At 37.2% G+C, this 21,568-nt stretch overlaps 1 protein-coding gene across 1 annotated transcript in view; it reads right to left on the bottom strand.

Annotated features, from left to right (window-relative positions):
- khdrbs2 (KH domain containing, RNA binding, signal transduction associated 2) overlaps window positions 1-21,568 on the bottom strand; it is a 90,364-nt gene that overhangs the window by 13,593 nt on the left and 55,203 nt on the right. Inside the window, exons 5-6 of the mRNA XM_017463223.3 lie at window positions 19,391-19,518; window positions 15,385-15,583 (exon numbers count right to left, since the gene is read on the bottom strand). Of these exons, the coding sequence (XP_017318712.2) occupies window positions 15,385-15,583; window positions 19,391-19,518 (327 nt within the window). The remainder of the gene's footprint in view (window positions 1-15,384; window positions 15,584-19,390; window positions 19,519-21,568) is intronic.

Genomic DNA, 21,568 nt, shown 5'->3' with positions numbered 1-21,568 from the left:
GAAAACCTTTACAGTAATAACAGTTGGCTTCAGAAACATAGAGATATATGAATTATGTTTTACATAAATAATTCTGAACTGAATAACGAAAAGTTTATTTACAAAAAAAAAAAGCATTCAGAAAACATGAATTAGATGTGAAATTGTTAGCTGGCTATTCTCTCTGGAAGTGTGTGTGAACATGTATCTACTGCTGTCTATACAAACACCTGCAACAATTCTACAGGTGTAAGAGATATACAGTAAAGAGGCATAGAGGAAATGGAACAGTCTGTACCTCAGGCAAACAATAATTTAAATAATTGAATCAAGATGGAGTTGGTGACCAGCAGCCAGGTTTTAATTTGATTTTTTTTTCTCATAATTGAAAAAGATTGGCCAGTTTAATTAAAAAGTTAAATAATGTTAGCTCATTGGAAATCCTTAAGGATGCCTCTCGCTTCAAGAATAAACACATGCATATTCATGAACCTAAAAAATATGAGCTCTGAGATTGTTTCATAAACACACAGATTTACAGAGCTTTCAGTCACAGTAGTGTGCTTATAAGGAGTTTTATAAGACTAATAAGCAGTAATGGCTGATTGTGATATTAGAGGGGAGGAATCAAATGTAATATGTATCAATACCTTGACAAAGAATCTGTTAGTGTTCATCAATGCCGTAATATGAATTATGTCCAAATGGAGATCGGTTTTACAGTGCATTTCACTTTGCATGAATCTACAGTCTGTGCTAAATAGAAATCAGCCCCAACCTCATTGCATCATACCACTCTGTGTTTTTACAACTATTGGTGGTGCTGTTGAGCTTGCATCCACGGCAATCGAAAATAGTCTGATGTGGATACCAAAATTAAACTTATATTGATGTCTTTTTTTTTTTTTATCTTTGAAAGACTGGGGTACTTAGCCTTGCTAGTCCAAGGTACTTAGCTAGACACCAGCTACCCCTGCTAATATATGGCATTCGGTCCCTGCAGGATTTTGCGATGGCAGAAATGACAGGCAAATCAGGCAAACTCCTCAAATATCATAGGAGCATGCAATTTTTAAAAATTACCGCAGATTTGGGCCAAGATGCATCATGTGACATCATCACAATGTGCATTCAGTCAAAGACCTCTTTGATTCACCTGAACAAACATGAGTATAGCTAAAAGGTCTAATTTACAGACATCACTGCAAATGACAAAACAATTTTTTGAATTGACAACATTTTTTGTTTTGCACAAAAGTGTGCAAAACAATTTCGTGCAATCGCAAGTTCACCAATTCAAGTAGTTTTCTGAAAAAAAAAAAAGCTCAAAAAAAAAAAATCAAATTGGATCACAAATTTTTGGGGAAAAAACTGCATAAAAATAAATTTTTGGCTGCAACAATCACAAAAAACAACCTCCAAAAAAATCCTGTACAAGCTGAGCAATACATAGATATGTACTATAAACCAAACCTATAATTATTCACTGTAGTACACAGCATTATGGAAGTTTCTCTTTTGATTTCTCCGTTTTTTTTCTCTCTCTCTTTGAGTCAGTGGAGTGTTATTTTGACAGTCTGCAGAGAATTTTGTAAAGCAATCTGTAACACTTAATTAAAGAAATATGAGCAATTAAGTTTATAAACCACAACATAATTTATAAATGCAATATGCAGTGAGCAAAAGGAAATCCTGTTTATTGGGGCTTCAGAGTCTAGAGCGCAGTCTGCCATTCAGTTTAACAATTGCGAAATATGGTCACAGCCAATTACCAAAGCAAACTTTTTTGCTGTATTGCACCTGCTTTGACATTAACGGCCTGAAATAAGAAACGATGCTTTGGGCTTTTTGGTATTCAGACTTACTCTGAGAGTATGAAATTATTAAACAAGCTTCTTGAGGTGTGTGTCGTACATCTGTTTTATTAAAGGAGGGAGTTCTGCATGGAGAATTCCATTTCCATAATTAGTTCACCTTGGAAATGTCAACTCAGCACTGTGGGTGAGCTTTTAAAAAGAATAATAAAACATTTCTGATGTGGGAAGATTTTCTAGAAGCCATTTTCTAATATTTCCTTCCAAACCTGTAATCACGTCTCCTCTCCATTTGAAGCTGTCTGTGTTCTCTTCCAGACTGGTTAACTGTGTCTATTGACTCTTTCCTGCTGATATCAATGCAAGATAGGGAGAAACAGATCTCTATTCAATAGCCTCTTGTTTCATGGTGAATCTACTCCCCTGACCATCGAATAACCTTGTTTGTGGCATCACTTATGTTTATTGTTTTTTTAGTAGTTGGTCAAAAACTTGGTTGCTTAATACCATAAGAATGAAGAATGTGTGAAGGCTGTGAAAAATTGTCTTTATTGTTGAACCTTTTGATATTTTGTTAAAAAAAAAATTCTCTGCTCTCATGGATATCAAACAATTGCAAACAAAACACCGGTTTATCAAAAAAAAAAAAAATCCTTGTTAAATATAGGTGTGCAACAATTATTGGCACTCCTATGAATTCATATGAGAAAAATATATTTGAGGTCTATTCCCACTGATATTTAAAAAAATTAAATAAATGTAGTACACCTGGGTCACTAAGAACAGGAAATTGTTCAACCATGACTTCCTGTTTCACAGGGATATAAATATGAGGTAACAGACAGGCCAAATTCCCTTAGTCATTCATAAAAATGGGAAGACCTAGGAATATAGCTGTGATGTGCTGCAAAAGGTTGTTGAGCTTCACAAAATAGGAAATGGCTATAAGAAAACAGCACAGTCATTGAAAATGCCCATTTACACCTTCAGGGGAATAATTAAGAAGTTTCAGTCAACTGGAAATGTTATGAATTAACCTGGAAGAGGACGTGTGTCTATATTGTCTCAACGCACTGTGAAGAGGATGGTTTGAGTGGCCAAAAAATCCCCAAGGATCACAGCTGGAGAATTGCAGAAATTAGTTGAGTCTTGGGGTCAGAAAGTCTCTAAAAATGCAATTAAAAAAATAAATACATACAGTGCCCTCCACTAATATTGGCACCCTTGGTAAATATGAGCAACAGTGTGGTAGCCTAGTGGTTATAGAGCTGTCAGGGGTTTATGGCAGTGAAGCAGTAACCAGGCACAGATCCTTTACCAATATGCTACCATGACCAAAAGGAATACAAGACTGGGATTCAAACCCTCGAGCTGTGTCTCTGGTTACAGTCTTACTGCCATAAACCCCTGCCAGAACTAAGATCTTAACCTAAAATATTCTGAAATTAAGATACAGAGCTACCACTGCCATAGGGAATGCAAAGCTGTGCCTTGGTTTCAGAGGATTTTGAGTTAATTATTTCTTAGGTCTGTAAGGAGTTCAAATCTCTACTCTGGCAGGGCTTATAGCAGGGAGGCTGAAACCAAAAGCACAACTCCTTTTGGGATTGAATCACAATCTTGCTATTCTTTTTTTGTTGTGGTAGTTCAGTGGTTAAAGATCTGTGCCTTTGCTTACAGCCTCATGCCATAAACCCCTGCCAGACCTGAGGTTTCACTCAAAACCTTCTAAACCAAGGCACACATCTTTAGCCAATGAGCTACCATAAAAATACATAATGCAAGACTGTGCCTTGGTTTCAGAAGGCTTCGAATTAAAAAAAACATCTCAGATCTGGCAAGGGTTATAGATCTGTGCTTTGGTTTCAGAAGTTTCTGAGTAATAATTCAGGTCAGGCAGGGGTTTTATGGCAGTGAGGTTGTAACCAGTGGCCACTGTGTCTTTAAGCAATGTCCTTAACCCTCAGTTTCTTCAAGAGGATGAGCTTGCACAGTGAATCCATGCTTTCTTTCATGTGGAAAGTTACTAAATTATTAAACCGAACATTAAATCATTAGGAATGATGGTCATTAAGAATCATGACACAGTGACAGAACAGATTAATGAGCTCTAAACACTGTCTTATGCTGATAATGGAGGATTTATTCAGATAGCCAGATAGAATCTGAACTATTGCACTTCCATCTTTAAAATCTACACTCTCATACTGACAGACAGGATGAAAGAATTGAGTACTGAGTCTTGCTGATCTGCGTAGGATTGTCAAAATTAAATCCTTTTCACGTCACTAATAAAGACAATGCCTTTTCATTTGGATTCAAGCTACAGAGTGAGTACCGGAAGCTCAAACTTAGTCAGATATTTGCCACCCTAAAGACACAGTCCTAAACTGTCAGCCTGCTTTATCAGGATGCGTGTGAGTAATTTAAATTGCCATTCTCCCTCAGCATTCATGACCCAATGGCTTTGCTGAAATGCTCGAAAGCTTGCAAATCATTTGAGCCTACAAGCAGCAAAGATGGCCTTTGTCACAGTGTGTATTTCATCAGAGACTGACAACTCGACAGAGCACATCAATACTTCAAGGCCCTTGAGACATAATGTAGTCTGTTTGAAAATGAGCTGTTTCTGCCCTACTGTACTCATAAACTGTAAACTCTTCTATACAGCAGGCCTTTAGCTATAAACCTGTACTCAATAAAATGCATGGAGATGTCACAGTAAATGACTAAGTCACACTGTGTGAGTCACATCTGAGTCTGATGCCACCACCAGGAATGAAACAAATCTAACATGTTTCTCAAAAATAGAAACATAATCCTTTTATAAATTTTCATTAACATAAAATCAAAACTGATTAATGAAGCTAGCCTGCCATAGCGTATGTCTATTAAGCAGATGATATAATATCCCTTTTGTCTCTGTTCACTGTTGAAAAAAAAAAAAAGTCCTCCAGATTTGAAATGTGCCGTTGACCAGAAGGATGTGAATACAACTTTCAGGATTGTCAGGTGTACATGAGAGTGAGTCTGCAGAGGTGTATTGTATCACTGTACTGAACATTGCTGCTCCAATGAATGTATCCTCTGTTGTGCCAAACAAACTGACCCTGCTCTTGTGTAAGAAGGGGCCATGGGATATTTATATTTATCCAGAGCAACTTGCATTAATCTCAGTTATACATCTGAGCAGTTGAGGGTTAAAGACCTTGCTCAAGGGCCCAACAGTGGGAGCTTGGTGGTGCTGGGGTTTGAACTCATGACCTGCCAATCAGTAGTCCAACATCTTAACCACTGAGCTACCACTGCCCACTCTCTCACATATAGATTATATGTGTCTCCAGGTACTGGTTTAGTAAACGTAATATGCAAATACTGACCAGAAGATTACTATAAATCTGGTAGATTACTATAAATAGTAAGATTACTATAAATACTATAAACATGTATTGTCACTGTGGTCATATACAGTTTGCAAACAAAGTTTGACCTTTAACCCACGCCATAGGACATTCTTGCTACAGTAGGGCTACAGTCTGAAATATTGAGCTGACATTCATCAAATATTTTTTGTAATATGTTTTTCCCCATCAAGATTTTCTTTTGGGTTTTGACAATGCCTATATGTAACTAAACAGTTAGATGGGCAAACTTTTGAATCATTTAGATAAGGCTTACAAATAAACTTGACATTTGCCTTTAAAGATGTTGCAGGTGAGTTATACAAGACAAATGGCATCACAGAGTATTGATGAATAAATACTGATCAGGGTTGATGAAAGCCGAGATGTTCACAGTACAAGAGGTTAAAGGAATAAGCTAATACCTTTTTAGTTGCTGAACTGGACTTCTCCATACATGGCAACAAAAATGGTGCATCAAGCTCAGTTTCAGCAATCGTTGTCCTCGTAGTCAGTGCAAAATCTCACAGTGCCTTTACTTTTACATATGAGAATGCATGGTGCATGCCATGGTTAAGCAGGTGGTTACACATGGTAAGCATGGTTACTTTCTTATACATTAAAGCTCTCTTAATGGACTTCCTGTGATATGAATGTTATTGAGTAAGCTTGACATCATGTTTTAAGGCAGTTGTTTGGTTTGATCATTAAACAGTGAGGAGTCTTCTTTTATTAACATAGGGCAGAGACAGTGACTGCAGAGGAAGCAGTCATTTTAACCTTTTGACAAAAGACTATTGACCTTTGGACACGAGCATAATAAAGCTTCAACATATTAACGTGACCCACATGTCTAATGAGTTGGGTCTGCTGTAGGAATCTCAGAATATTTTATAGTGTTTGTAGTCAAATATAAATGGGCCAGAGTAATGGGTAGCAACTAGGGCTCCAACTAACAATTATTTTGATAATCAATTAATCTGTTGATTATTTCTTCAATTAATTGGATTAAAAGGCCAATTTTCATTTTCTGTATTTTTTCAAGAAAAAAAAACAAACTTATTTTACATTCTGCCCAATGTTGTCCTTCAAACACTGTGCAAACTGAAGGCTGTGAAAAAGGTATTAAATGTATCTATGTGGGCTATGCTATACATTGTGCAAAGGATTTAAAAAAAAATATTAACATTATAGGTTATATTTTGAAAACAGAAAAACAACTGACTGTCCACGAGCTTTAAAGCAGAAGTTAAATCACGATATTAAAAATGCTTAAAAAAGTGAAAAACAACACACAGACTAAGTGTTAACTGGTAAGAGGTTGAATGTTCTGCAGTAACACACATTCACTCGTCTGAACATAGTAACATGTTCCTTTATTCTGAAAATGTACTACACTTCTTACATTTATATACGATTACATGTTCTAACCCCATCACAGTTACTGCTCTCATATACACACAATTACTTTTGCTTCTGAATATCGCTAAATACAACATATTTGATCAAAATGAATATTTTAGTCAGAGTTACTACGCTTCCTTTCTATTGCACGCTGATTGATTGATGCACATGCATGGACTCATTCAGTGAAGTTTAATGGAGACTATCTTTCTGTCAGGACGAGGCTTTATGTAAAAGTGAAATACTGGTGTGAATTTCTAACATTTACAGATACGGATATAAAGGTAAAAATGTCATTTTTGCGCTGAAGAAAACATGTCTGGAACACATTAACAGCACGTGCATAGGTCGCAGCATCTGACGCGACGAGCCACGTTAATACACTCCCGAGTTTGTTTGAAGCGCTTAATATAAAACATCCTCATGTTTTGGACGACCTGGATTGTGCGCTTTTCCCCCAGCAGCTCACTCTGTGACCTCCGCTGTTTTTCACGTGTTTTATTAATAGAAATGTGTTTTTCACCATCGTGAAGTGACGTCACTGAAGGCGGTTATCCACAGTGATGTCACAGACCCGACTAATCCATAATGAAATTCGTTGTTGATTATTTTAATCATCAATTATTATTGATTTTATCAATCAGTTGTTGCAGCCCTAGTAGCAACACTAGTGTCTCATATCCAGGTTTAAAATAATGTGTCTCATGTCACAATAAAGCGCCATCAGCACCTGTAAAAACGATAAGGCTTTGTTAGCATTAGCACTTTTGCACTTGTGACTCACATTTTGCTACTGTAGATGGTCTCACACAGATACCCTAAGGATTACACTTCCCAAAATCAGTTTATGCCTAAAATAATACTTACTTCAGTGAATAATCTCATGTGGATAGTGTAGATTTGTACCTAGGAGACAATTCTGTAATTACAAACACTGTGATGCTCATAATGAACATCCTTTCAACACTCTTAGTACTGGTTGAATTTATAGTCTACAATTGTGGGAGAGTAATGGTTTATAAACCCACTATCTATGGTGACAAAGAAGAGAATGGGTTTCCTTTTAAGTCTGGTTCCTTTCTAGTTTTCTACCTCGCCACTGTTGACCCTGGCTTGTTTATTAGGTAAATCTACATCCATTTGAAATCTGCTTGTTTGACAATGTCTATTGTTAAATGTGCTATATAAATAAAATTGAACGTAAGTATAATAATGTGAGTTCCTGAATCCAATATGGGCAGCTTAAGTTGTCCTTGTACTATGTTCAACTGGGCTGAAATGAAAAGGATCCAGCAAAACACGAAATAAGTGCCATATATTAAATTGTTGTTCTCTTCCATGAAAATAAAGCATAAGCATAGAGAATGGATTTGAATGATTAAGTGAAAGCGTTTTGCCGCCATGTGACAGAGAGTGTGCTAGAACGTTGGACATGAAGTTTGTGCTTTGGTGCATCTGGTCAGGCTTTGGTAAACCAAAAGCTGAGAAAAAGAACATTAGTGCTCTAACCACAACATCAGCTGTAGCGTTTGCATAAAACAAATGCCTCAGAATATAGAAAGGAAGCACATATTATGGTTGCCAAACACTGGTTATCCAGTGTTGCGTTAGGTCATCCCATACATTCAGTTTTTTAAAAGGTTCTTTTATCTCTGGTATGAGATGCAGAAAGTTGTACTGAAAAAATCAGTACAGAGAAAGAAAAAAATATCCCAGGGCAAAAGAAATGACATATCTAAATGCCAACTATATGTTATACTATGACCTAGATCTCCTGAAAGGTGGTGATTGTGTACGAGTTGTAGAATGTATGAAATGTAGAATATTCTGTACTCTCCATGTTCCTTAGATGGCACTCACTTACACATATGAAAACATTTTTCTACTAAATCTGTTTTTCAAAATCTGTTCTCCCAAAAATGCCTCACTTTTGGGAAGCAAGAGAGCTTTGTGGTGCTGCTCTGAGCTTCTCACTTTAGCACTTCCTCCTTAATCAGGGACTCCATGATTACTTCTGGGGCATTTTACAGCAGTGTCTTGCACTTGAGAAGCCCTTAGAACTAAGACCCACAGATTTACCAAGCTATTATTTTAATGAAACTGAACAATTTCAGAATCTTGAATCTACACTGAGGGCTTCACTGTCATTTCTGTCAGAGGCAGTGCTTTCCCACCAACCAAATGATTTCCCTGTATTAAACGTACATCTTTCAGTGGCAATGTGTCACTCCTATTTGACAAAAGCTTTGAGTAGTTTTGATTGCAGGGTTGCATGTAATGGGACCTTCACACAGCCCATCTCACTACCTTGAACGAGGACTGTCTCAGAAGGAAACGATTGTGCAGCACCAGTATCAGGCAGTATAGTTATAGCTATTGTATGTGCTCTTCAGGTCTGCCAGATATAGAAACTATGGTTACATCAACTGGACCATTCTAATCAAACCCAGGTTAAATGCTCCGTTTACTTTTCAGCCTTTAATAGTAGGAGACTTAATGCCAACACAGGAGTCTGTGATGATAAATGTACCTTTTGCTCATTCAAATACAGAGTAACATGAGCATGTAATTGTAAGAAATTCTTCTTTTGGGCTGTCTTAGTCAGATGTTTTCGCAGAATTCTTACTACAAAAAGCATTTTTGATTCTTGGAAAGTAAATATAAAAATAATATAAAATTCAAGGAAAATTACTACAAAAAGCAACAAAATCAGCTTCGGATTTCAATTTCAGAGGCAGTAGTTTGTCTTTCACCTTTACCAGATGTTCACAGGTTGGCCTGCGTGTCCAACCTCCTCCTTCTCACATCCCAATTATTCTTTAGGCCCTAATTTATACATGTTCGGTTACTTAATTTAAAAAATAAATCCGTATCCATATTATACTGTGCATAATAAACTGTCTAATAAACTGCAGACTATATATAGGATATCTGCAGGTATCAGCACTTTTTAATACCATATTCAAGACATTTCCAAAAAAACTTTAAGCCCTGCAGGTCACTTCAATCATGCTACACGGTACATCAGCTATAATGGATTGTGTTCATGCATATACATCCATTTCTGGGTTTAAGTAAACTATAGCAGGGTAAACTTCTATAGAGGGATATTGAAGACCGTAGCAAAAAACCTTTTTGCATTTCCATTTGCTCAAACAGTGAAAGAAAGAAAAAATCCAGTATTTCCTTCCCATGACTTTCCAAGAGAGGAAAAAAATATAGAGAGATGGATTATGGCAGTGAGAAGAGAAAAAGATGTTGAATTTACCACCACTCCCTCAGCAGCTGTATTACAAACCCCCTCGCAGCAGTGTTTACTAGTTTTGTTTTGTCAGGGTAATATAACAAGTAGTGCTATAAATGTACAGACATTTTTGTAAAGAAGAAAATATATATATTTAAAAAAAACCTTTTCTATATTGTAATATTACTATTGCACTGAACAATACTTAATAATAATAATAGTTATAATAATAATAGTCCATTTTATTTGGGGTACAAATAGTAATATATCAATAGTAATATATTTCTGACTTAATTCACTTTTACGTGTCAGACCTTGTGGCTTTTAATTTGGTGTAAAACCGCAGGAAGACCTCCTTTTAGTTGGCAACATTTTTTTAAATACACTTCTCATTACCAATCAGGTGAAATGCTGTAAACCCCTGCCCACAAAAATGTAGGAGATTACGCTAACGTAAAATCAAAGTGAATCTGGTTCTTGTCGTGGCTCTCAGCATAGACAGAGATGAAGTTGGTGTGTTGCGGCGTTTACTGTGAACCGAGCCGCTCTGAAACACTGATGAGCCGCACACGCTCTGAGTGTAACACAGTCACACGGGTTTATCATCTCAAACAGCAACCAGCCAAAATACAATCTAAATCTTCTTTACAGTGTCGGGTCGGTTGCATTTTTAAGACCTTTGAAACGTGAATTTAAGACATTTTAATGCTAATTAAGGCCTTATTTTAACATTAAGGATTTTAAGACTTTTTAAGGACCCGCGGACACCCTGTATATAGATCTGAGCATCAATACTGAAGAACAATTGATCTTTACATCTTTATTACGCACATTATTACTTGAAAAGAAAATATCAAGCAATTCTCTGCCAAAATAGAAACACAAAAATACGCAACATAAAAAAAGAAAATTATGATAGGTTATATACAAAAAGAAAATATTAAATGGTCTTACACAAACATTAGGCAGCTAATTTGTTTAGGTTTTTTCCAAAACAACTTTCATGTCCCATGTCCTTTCCCCTTCATGAATTTAGTTTTAGACAAATATCAGACACCAGTGTGTATTCATGTAGTACTCATATGCAGTATCTCACAGTTAAGACTAACAGCGAACAGTTGCAGAATAGATCTCTTTTGCTTTCCCTACAAAAAAAAAAGCATTTACACTCACTGCAGCAATAACAAACAGAAGCTGCAATGCACTGACATGCAGTGAAACAGTTGTCCAAATTCAGAGTCTCATAAAAATAGCATTAGTCTAAAATGTTTGCTAACATTAACACCCGGGTGTGGAGTCGCTGGGGATTTTCAGAAAGTAAGACAGCAGAAGTGGACTGAGCAACAAGAGCCACAGCCATTTTTAGTGCCTCAAGCACAAGCTTTTGCAGTTTAATCTTACTTTTCTGCTTCAGGCTAAAACACCATACCACCAAACAATTAAATTTTCCATGCTGCATGTGATTCTTTTCCTCAGATGCAAGATGCAACAAGAGAAAAACAATCATCACCTGTAATAACACGTGAGTTTAGGAAGTACCCGACCCTCGTACATTTGATGCCCTTTGCAAGCTCGTGTTTTTCCCCATGGTAATGTAAAACAATGTTATTTTGCAGGTGTGCAACCTCATATTTTTACCCCATGGAAACAAGGCATGCTTAATTGAAACTCAGAGTTCCTTGGGACATGAAATAATATATAATTTGTTTGCATGCATTTAAAATATTCCTTTGGGGTATTGATGAATTTGGCATATTTTTGAAAGAACACTACCGTTAGAACTACTATTTTGAAAAGTAGTTTTAATGACAGTTATTTCTAATTTTTTCTTAGAACTAAGATAAATAGTTTCTCTTAAAGATTGGGTGAAAAATATTAATTATTGTGTGTAATGTGGTTATGTATGAAGGGTCCCAATAATTCTAGAGGGCACTGTATATAGATAACTGTATGCTGCCAGTGTTGCTGGGATTGGCTCCAGATCTACTGAAACTCTGAGCAGGACAAAGCGGTTAATAAAGATGAATGAACGAACGAACAAATACACAATGTTTATGGCTATTGCTGCTCCTGTATAACCAAATAATCAGGTGTAATACAAAACCAATGTTTGAACAGAGAAGTCACAAGTTTGTTACAGACAACATCACACAAAAAGTGCTCGTAGTTACTAATTCCCCAAGAATTAGAGGGCAAATGCATTTTCACACAGGCCCAGTTGGTATTGGATAACTTTTTCGGTTCTATAAATATCATTTAAAACGCTGTATATTGTGTTTAATCGGGTTGCCTTTGTTTTATCTTAGATTTTGTTTTAGTTTCTGAAACTATTTAGTATGAGATATACACAAAAACAGAAGAAATCTGGATGGGAAAAATACTTTTTCACAGCACTGTAGAGTACAAACATGCATACTAATAAATATATAATGTTTAAAGTGTGAACAAACCTTGGGACAAGCAAAAACATTTCAATACTCAAAAGAGGAAGATGAGTGTCAAGACCTTTCTTCCCTGTTCCAAGAGCTTTTACAATGACCTATCATAGCTTCTAACAAACAAACCACACGGGCACTTATACACAGCACATAACACAGCTAAAATAATCGATTTCACTTCTATATATTTTATGCATGCTTGAATATGAACTAGCAGGTGAATAAAATGTGCTTGTTTTTGTAACATTACGAAATGATGTCAGTGTTTGTTGGTGGACAAATTGTATTTTCCTCTACTGTAATTGGAGTACTAAGATGCTAAACACACCAGTCAGTTAATCTCAATTATTTCATTAAATCTCATTTAATTCCTTAAAATTTTAACCCAGTATACTCTGGGGTCTGTATGTTGCAGCCACTGAATCTTGATTCTACTGCATGAAGAAATCTTGAGGAAATACTAACATGTCTCGCAATTTCATGAAGAAACATATTAGTACATTACAGAAGTGAAGAAGTGCTTTGCCTGGAGAAAATGGAGCACGATGAATAGGGATGAGCAAAAAGAACTGATGAAGCAGGGTGGTGGTTGGGGGATCGGTAGCGTTGTAAAAATATGTTCTGGGCAAACCTCTCATTCCTTAATGCTCTGATATCTGCAGGGACTAGTACCTGCCTTCCCCAGCACCAATTACTAGCAGAAAAATGTCCACACTTTTGGCCTATCCAGCAGTACAGAGGAGCTCCAGCAGAACTCAATTCATTGTGGTAATGAGCCTTTGCTCGTGCAATTTCTCACAGACAGCCCAATCTGCGCTGCACAGCACACACAACGCTTTGCATGAGGCTACAGCTTTGCGGAGATCAATGCCATGATTTATTGCTTTTTTTCATTAAGCTGAAGTATGCGCTTTTCTTGGCTGAAATTTTTCAAATTAACGCCATGCACCCATGACAGCAAAGAGCTGCAAAGTGTACATTTCATCTCTGGATACAAAAGTAAGAAGAAAAGTGTAATTATTAGGGTTCTTCTTTCCTTTCTTTAGGATGCATGCATTCTGCACTAGCACTATTTACTCAATATACGCCTTTATTCATTCTGCATGACATGACTTATTCGTCTGTAGATAACAGTAATAGCTGCAATCTTCAAAAATCGTCTTTTATAGTTTTGTGCAGTTATGCATTTTTAGTATATGAATGAACTATGGCACCCATGTGAGGTGAGAGGTGAAATGGCCTGCTTCTCGCTGTTTTCAGTCCGTCTGAATGTGTTCTGGCACCACAGATTCACTCAACCTTTGGTAAATAGAAAGGCCACTTCTCTAACTTTTTCCATTTACTTATGTGGATTTGAGATATCACAACTTTAGCTCCTGTGAAAATTCTTATCATGTTTTTGTTTGGTGTCAGAAAGACCGCTAATATAGCTGGAAGGTTCAATATGGCTGTGAACATTAGAATTCCAAACACCATGCTACAGTATGTCAGTTCAATTAACCATTTTTCATAGGAAATAATTAGAAATCCAGGTCATTTGGGGATGTCAGTGAAGATAAATTGCATTCCATTGCTTTGTGTAAAGATGGGGACTCATAATGTGACAATCACACACCCCAATATCATGGATTTTGGTAGATTATGATTTACGGTAACACACTGAGCACCACATCTAAAAATAACAGTTCTGTGTCATTGTAGCAGTGTCATGTGTAGTAGGCATGTAATGCAATCTTATCTGTCAATCCTATCAATCTTATCTATTTAGTGCTCCAAATACTTGTATCTGTATTTGGATTTAGACTGTTTGTTGTTGCTGTTGTTGTTTTTTAATAAATAGACTGCACAGTTGCACAGTTATTATTGTCCACACCTTTTTAATAACAAATTCAGTTGGTTTTATTTCCCAAAATATCAACAAACTAGTAATCTAATTTACAATGCCACGACCCTGATCAGGCATTTACTACGGATGAATGAAAGAATGCTGCAAATACATCGCTGTAAATAACCCCTATTCATATTTGCATTTGCATCTGTGTAGAACACATTATCTGTTCATATCAAATAATGTATTAGCATTTGATTACATCCATAATGTGTGGCATAATGTTAACAGTAGAAACAATGAGCATAACTACTGAAACCCCCATTTGTATATAATCAGTAAGAATAGGCACAGTGAGAGGAATGAAAGATCAAGACAATGGGTGCGTCTCAATCAGCTCACTAGTTTAGTAGTCATGGCACTAATCAGGGAGGTGGCCATTTTAAGGGCTGTCTCGGTCATAAAATCCTTCCAGTGCACTGGAGCCTTCGTTCCCTAAACAATATATAACAAGGAGCATCGATGCTCACTATGTTCCTTTACTGGAAATGACATCATATATTCAGAAGCCTCTCAGCTTTAAAAAGAAAATGGGGGACGACTTCATCTACAAATGTAAGCAGCTTGTTATCGTTGATGTAGCTCTCAATTGATTACTTATATTAGCGATTTTAACTTTAGTGTCCCAATTTGTAGTGGGCCAGGGTCTCAACTCATGTACACGATATATTGATTCCTTTCCTAGGGACCTAGGGAGCTGATCGAGACATACCCATTTCTTATAAAAAGAAAGAGAAGGGTGAGTGTTAATTAAGAAGGTCTGCACTCTCTCTCCAGTACTCGCTCGGGCTTGGATGTATGGTGTCTAATAGGTTTTAAACCACAGTGCTCTTTTGGGCTCAAATCTGATTGGTCAAAAGTTGTTGATTAATTTTCCTAGAACAGCTTAGGCAATACATTCATTTTACTACGTTAGCATTTCTATATGATCTTATCGAGGGCTCTGTATGGGGACGCTGCACATAAATTGACTGAAAAAGCATGTGTCATGTGACTTAAATCTAGAATGTAAAGGATTTCTAACAGTCAGGGGCTAAGCTGTAACTACACAGTAAAATCCACAGTGTTGAATTGACACCTACAGTGTGTATTAACGTCTATTCTGACACAAATGAACACTGAAAGAGTTAAATGGAAGTCACTCGGGATAAGGGCATTTGCCAAATGCCATAAATGTAAAAAAGAATAAGTTCAGGGAGAGATTGGTTTTACTCACATAGTCGTCGTAGGTTTTATGTGTGGCCTGCAGCAGAGGTGCTCTGTATCCAGGAGTCCCTGCTGTTCCTCTGGCCCGCGGTGCTGAGACGCCTCTAGTTAGCATGGTGGTGGGCAGGGACGCACGTGTACCCACGGTTCCCCTGGGCACTACGGCTCCTCGGCCAGGTGGAGGAGGTGGCACTGCTCCCCCTCGACCCCTGGTAAGCAAAACATAGGAATGGTAATGTTTACATTCTGCAGTAAGGCACATAACTCTAACAATGTGTCCCTGAAAAAAAAAGATTGATTGACAGTAGTGCATTAATATCAAGGCTACTGAAAACATTGTTATCTGACTGCTTTATACGGTTCCCTGCTGAAATATGAATTGACTGCTGCACCACAGCCTCACTTACAGCTAAAAACACTATAGAAATAATGCTGGTCCTGATAAAGTGTGCTCAAGGATATAAAAGAAATATTTTTGGGTACGATGCGATGAAGCATTTTCATCAGGAACATTTATAGAGGTCACAGATAGTGGAACAGTCAAACATTCAATACGAAAGAACTCAGTGACGCACACCAAGTAGTTTGTCAAATAGATGCGTCAGTGCTGCAGTTAAGGAGGCCACTAAATCAGACATCTCTGGCCTTTTCTGATGCATCAGCTACTTTTCAAGGATGAAAACGTTCATGAGCATCTCACAGAGAACTTTTCAGTCAGCGTTGTCACTGCCTGTCACAGAATCTGAAGCAAACGTGCCTCCCTCAGTGTTATAATCACTGTACTTACTGAATAACACATGGTAGTTTGGTAGACTTTAGGAGGTTCACATACAGCATATAACAATTTTGAAAGTGCCCTAGCTGGGTTTCCATTCAAATGTTTCTCGATTTTAAACTAAAAACAATCAACTAAAATCCTAAAGCTTATGTAAAAGTGATTAGGAGGAAAAAGTGCATATTTGTTTTTCCCTTGTAAAAAGAAGGAAAGGAGATGTAATGTTTGATATTCATTCATTTATCTTCAGAAACTTCTGGTCAGGGTCACGATGCATTTGCTGTTGCTTGATTAAATCAAGAATAACTTATGTTTCTTCGTCTATCCAAACAGTACAGTGTCCTCTGCAGGCATGTCTGTCTTTATATACGTATACATACAGTGCTGAAGCATGCCCCCTACATCATCATTTATTCGAAAAACCCATTTCCATCACTGTTTTAAATAGCTCATCTTTATAAAAGAGACCTTTTTCCAGCTTAGCCAAGTGTAAAAAATATATTTTATGATATTTAGGCTGGATAGAAAACCCCATTCTGATTATCTGTAACAGTCCAAGGGCATTCTTCTTTCACACCTTCTGGAACATAATCTGCTAGTATGATGATGCAGAAATCTGCACAATCTTTTATGAAAACAAGCACCAAAATCCCAAAGATGAAATAAAAGGTAAATCAGCTTTTAGAGGTCTGTTAACATCCTGTTTTTAAGTTGGATTTGGACCTGCTTTGAAATAGGAAACATACTGAAATGGTTGAAAATCATTACTTTTATGGTTTTTTTTACATGCAAAAAATTGTGTGAACTTCATCCCCCCCCCCCCCCCCCCCCCCCCACGTCAATATAATGAGCTACATTATATACAGTCAAAATAATTCATGTACTGTATGGTGGCTTAGTGGTTAGCACGTTTGCCTCACATTTCTGAGGTTGGGGGTTCGAATTCCACCTCCACCCTGTGTGTGTGGAGTTTGCATGTTCTCCCTGCACTTCACAGGGTTTCCTCTGGGTACTGTGGTTTCCTACCCCAGTCTAAAGACATGCATTGTAGGCTGATTGGCATTTTGTGAATGTGTGTTTCCGACTGTGCCCTGTGATAGGTTGGCACCCCATCCAGAGTGCCCCCCGCCTTGAGCCCCGAGTTCCCAGGGATAAGCTCCAGGGTCTCCCACAACCCTGAGTAGGATAAGCAGTACAGAAAACGGATGGATGAATGGATAATTCATGTAATCGCAATTATATCTATTTCAGTTCCAGCTTGTTACACTATAAAAGGGGGTGAATACTTATGCAAGGCATGGTACATTACAAAATACAGATTGTGGAAAATACTAGTTGTAACTTTAATCACAGATACAAATTTTGTCAGTGACCCAAAAAGAGTCCAGGTCATTTCATTTTTACCAGAATACTGTGCTCTGGGATTGAACTGTTCGGTTTTTTACTCATTTTATAATAGGTGAAGGAAGGTTGTTCCCTGAAATTACTGCCCGGTATATTACTATCCGCTTGGAAAAGTTTTTCAAAGTTGTATCTCTTCGAATAATGGACTGACCTTCATACATAGCTGAGTCTAGTTGAGTAGGTGTGCCAGTCTGAACTTCTTTTGATCATAGATGTATATAAGAGTTTTTAAATTGAATCCGTCTGCTTCCGTTACACCTTATTTGCTCTGGTTATGTGCTCTAACACAAGCCTGTAGAACACACACTTATATTTGAGGACTCTATTCAGCAGAAAACATGGCCTCAAGCCATGAACTGGACTCTTTCTAGATTTCTGTTTTATTTACTCCGAGTTGCCAGTTTATCAGGTTTTTAGATAGATGCATCTAATAAAAAGGCAATTCAGTATATTATTACGTATTCTGTAGCAAAGACTGGGAAGGTTTCAATCAGGAAACAAAACCAACACAGAATAAATATTCACTGTTGGAAATAATATATTTTTTGATTGACCTGCTATGTGACTGCTATTATGGATAGCAATATGTAAGTAAAACATGTAGTTTTTGCTCTATAGCGTGATTAGACTAGAGTTACTGGTTTCCTGCATCACCCACAATGCTGTTCCAATACCTGGTGATAGTGCTGCAATGGAATTTAGCTCTTGCTTCATCTCTACCTACAGAGAGCGATGCAGCAGTGCTTTAGTTCTTTAGCGCTCTCACCTCCTTATCTCTACACTCTACTCAGACAGATCTGCTAATACCGACCATCAGCATCATTACCCTTGGCATTTCTAACCAGCTGAGCCGAATCTCTGCCGTAATTCAGCGCAACTGCTTCATATAGCTGCATTCTTGAACTTCGAGTTCAGTGCTTTCTACCTTCATGAATTCTACACTGGATTTCTCATTATTATGAGAGTTCTCATTAATATGCGAAAGGAAGCTCTTGCTCTTTTGATTTGAGCTAACAGTGAAACTTGGTCGATATTCCTTATGTTTGAGCTGTTTGAGAAAATTTTCTCCTATCAAACTCCATTGTAAATGTGCTAGCAAAGATCAGGTGACATCAATGTGGCAGACAACCACTAATTTCACCAGCCAACAAATAAACCAGCACCTATATTTTTACAAATATCACAATATAAACAAATCTCATTATGATGTAGCATGTAAGCAGTATGAATGGAAGAACAGCAGGCTATACAGCAGACTAATGACTTGTGTATACTACAGGGATGGTAAATCTGTCTACCAACAACAGAGCTGCATTTTGGATCCATTACCACCTGAGGTAGTGCAAGCTGTCACTCTGTCAAGGGAATCCTGCTTCTTCTGAAACTATTACAAGCCAGGGCAAGTGTAGAACATATAAAATATAAATTAAAGTAGAGAACATATTTGAGATATTAGCCGCATGAGTAATGTATTATAATAAGCCTAAGATGTGTTTGATGAGGGGCAATTAAAGTTTCATCTGATAACCTCATCGAGTCACTTTGAGCCAGAGGTGCTTAGGGCACATTATAACCAAGCACAACAGATGTCTGGTTCTGAAAACTGGCTTGCACATTTCACTGCTTTTAAATTTCAGTATTTTCAGAAGCTTCTCCTAGGGGATGAATAAGATATGACTGTCAGTCTACAGTATGTACGGTATTTCTTTTTTATTTAGCTACTCAATCAAAATGACATTCATTCAGCTTTGACCTATGATGACTTCAATCTCCAGAAAGCTAAAGGTGTTGCGTCTGAGGCATAGCAGACATGATATAAAGGTGGACGGATCCATACCGTGTTGCAGCTGTGGAGGTGAGCCGTATGCCACGTCCTCGGACACTCCTTCCTCTGCTTGGGTCGTCAGAGCCATTTAGGTAGGACAGCTCACGCAGCTGCTCTTGCCTGATTTCATCATTGTAATCCTGCGGGAAGAGAAAGCGGCATGCCGAGCGTTGAACACTAAAAAAGACACCACGTGAGCCTAGAGAGCCTACAGATGTTGGTCTTAAAAAAAACATATTGGTCTTCATTTTCCATTCCTCCATTAGCCTTGCAAATCTAGTTCAAATCTAAAGAAGCAAAAGGACACCAAGCATGTCTTGATTACAATAAGTAATAAGTATTGCACTGGTTAGTATTTTCACTAACACTTTATTTATAGTGATGGGTGATGAGTATCACTATCACCCAAGCATGCATTATATAAATAAATACTTATTCCAACATTATTTTTGTTAATTTTAAGAACAAGATGACATAATAATAAGTCATGTCATTAATTTTTGTTGTCACTTACATAGAGGCTGAATTACATAAATGTCACAATAATTAACTTTGTAGCTCAGTGAACTGTAGCTTTACTACTAGAGTCAGCACTGATCTGACACCCAGTATCGTTAACGAGCCAATACCAGCAAAATAAAAAAATAAAAAATGCAGTGGATAGCGGAGAAAACAGCGGATATTGGCTCCTGTAAAAAATGGAACTGAAAATGGATTCAGAAAAGAAATTTATTTTTAAAGCTGTAAATGTTTACATATGAAGAGACTTGACTGTTTTATTATATTTGTTACGATTGATTTTATTTTAATTATATTTTATTATATTTCTTATATTTACATTTTGGAGGGTTTGGGGGGTGGGGGGGGGGGGGGGGTGGGGGGGGCCTGTATGTTCTCCTCGTGCTTTGGGGGTTTCCTCTGGGTACTCCGGTTTCCTTCCAGAGTCCAAAGACATGTTGTAGGCTGATTGGAATTTCTAAAGTGTCCGTAGTGTGTGAATGTGTGTGTGATTGTGCCCTGCGGTGGTTTGTGCCCAAGTTCCAAGAGATAGATAGGATCGAGGTTCCCCAGCAACCCTGTGTAGGATAAGCGGTATGAAAAATGGATGGATGAATTTCGATTTTCCTGAAATAAGTAAGTAATAATTGATGACGGGATGTTGAATTATTAGAAATATAATGCGCACGTAAGATTGTAATGTGGCAGGAGGCAAAGCGGAGGCTTAAGCCATTGATATGCAGTTATTGGAGGGAGAGAGTGAGAGAAAGAAAGAAAGAGAGAGAGCATGTGATAAGCATGTATAAATATTTATTTATTTATTCATTGTATTTTCTACAGTAAGAAAAAAAAAAATCCCTGTGAACAAGTAGGCTTAACAATATTTATTTATTTATTTATTCTATTTTTATATTATCAGCATGAACCCATGAAACGGCAGCATGAAAAAAATCTGTAAACTCTCTCTCTCTCTCTCTCTGTATATATATATATATATATATATATATATATATATATATATATATATATATATATATATATATATATATATATAATAACTGCATATCAATGGCTCAAGCCATTACTAGCTCTAAAATTATGTTTTGAAATTAGCAACAGAGCCTTGAGATGGGATGTGTAATAAATTAGTTCCATACACAAAAGTGCTTCTAGGACAAAAAACTTGACAAATGTCTTGAAATAAAACATCTGAACAATGTCTTGAGGTGTGGTAACTGTGGTCTAAGCAGAATAATTGATTCTGGACCATTGAATTTTTAGAAAATAATGCACACCCGAGGTGTAACATGTAACTCTGCATCGTGACAGTATTACCCCCTCAGAGTGTGCATTGTTTTCTAATAATTCAACGTCCCGGCCTCAATCATTCCTTACATATTTAACCAAACAAAACCAGGCACATCAAAAAGTAGCAGAATGTTCTTCTGGAGTCTTTTTCTTTGTTGTGGAATATTTTTGCAGATGTTCCACAACATCAGATGTATTGTTTTTCTATAACAGCATGCCAAGTTGTGTTTTATTCCTTACATACTGTACTAAATAGCAGATATTTTTGCTCAGGCTTTAGGCTGTTGCAGAACAAATGTGCAGTAGACCAGTGATACAAAATGCACACAATCCATCATTCACATACTTCCACCAGAAAACATGTAGCCACCACGCACTGTTACA

Source organism: Ictalurus punctatus, chromosome 3 (assembly GCF_001660625.3).
Source record: "Ictalurus punctatus breed USDA103 chromosome 3, Coco_2.0, whole genome shotgun sequence".
Lineage (NCBI taxonomy): Eukaryota > Metazoa > Chordata > Actinopteri > Siluriformes > Ictaluridae > Ictalurus > Ictalurus punctatus.
Note: the sequence above shows the minus strand (reverse complement) of the source record. Positions and strands in the feature narration are given on the sequence as shown.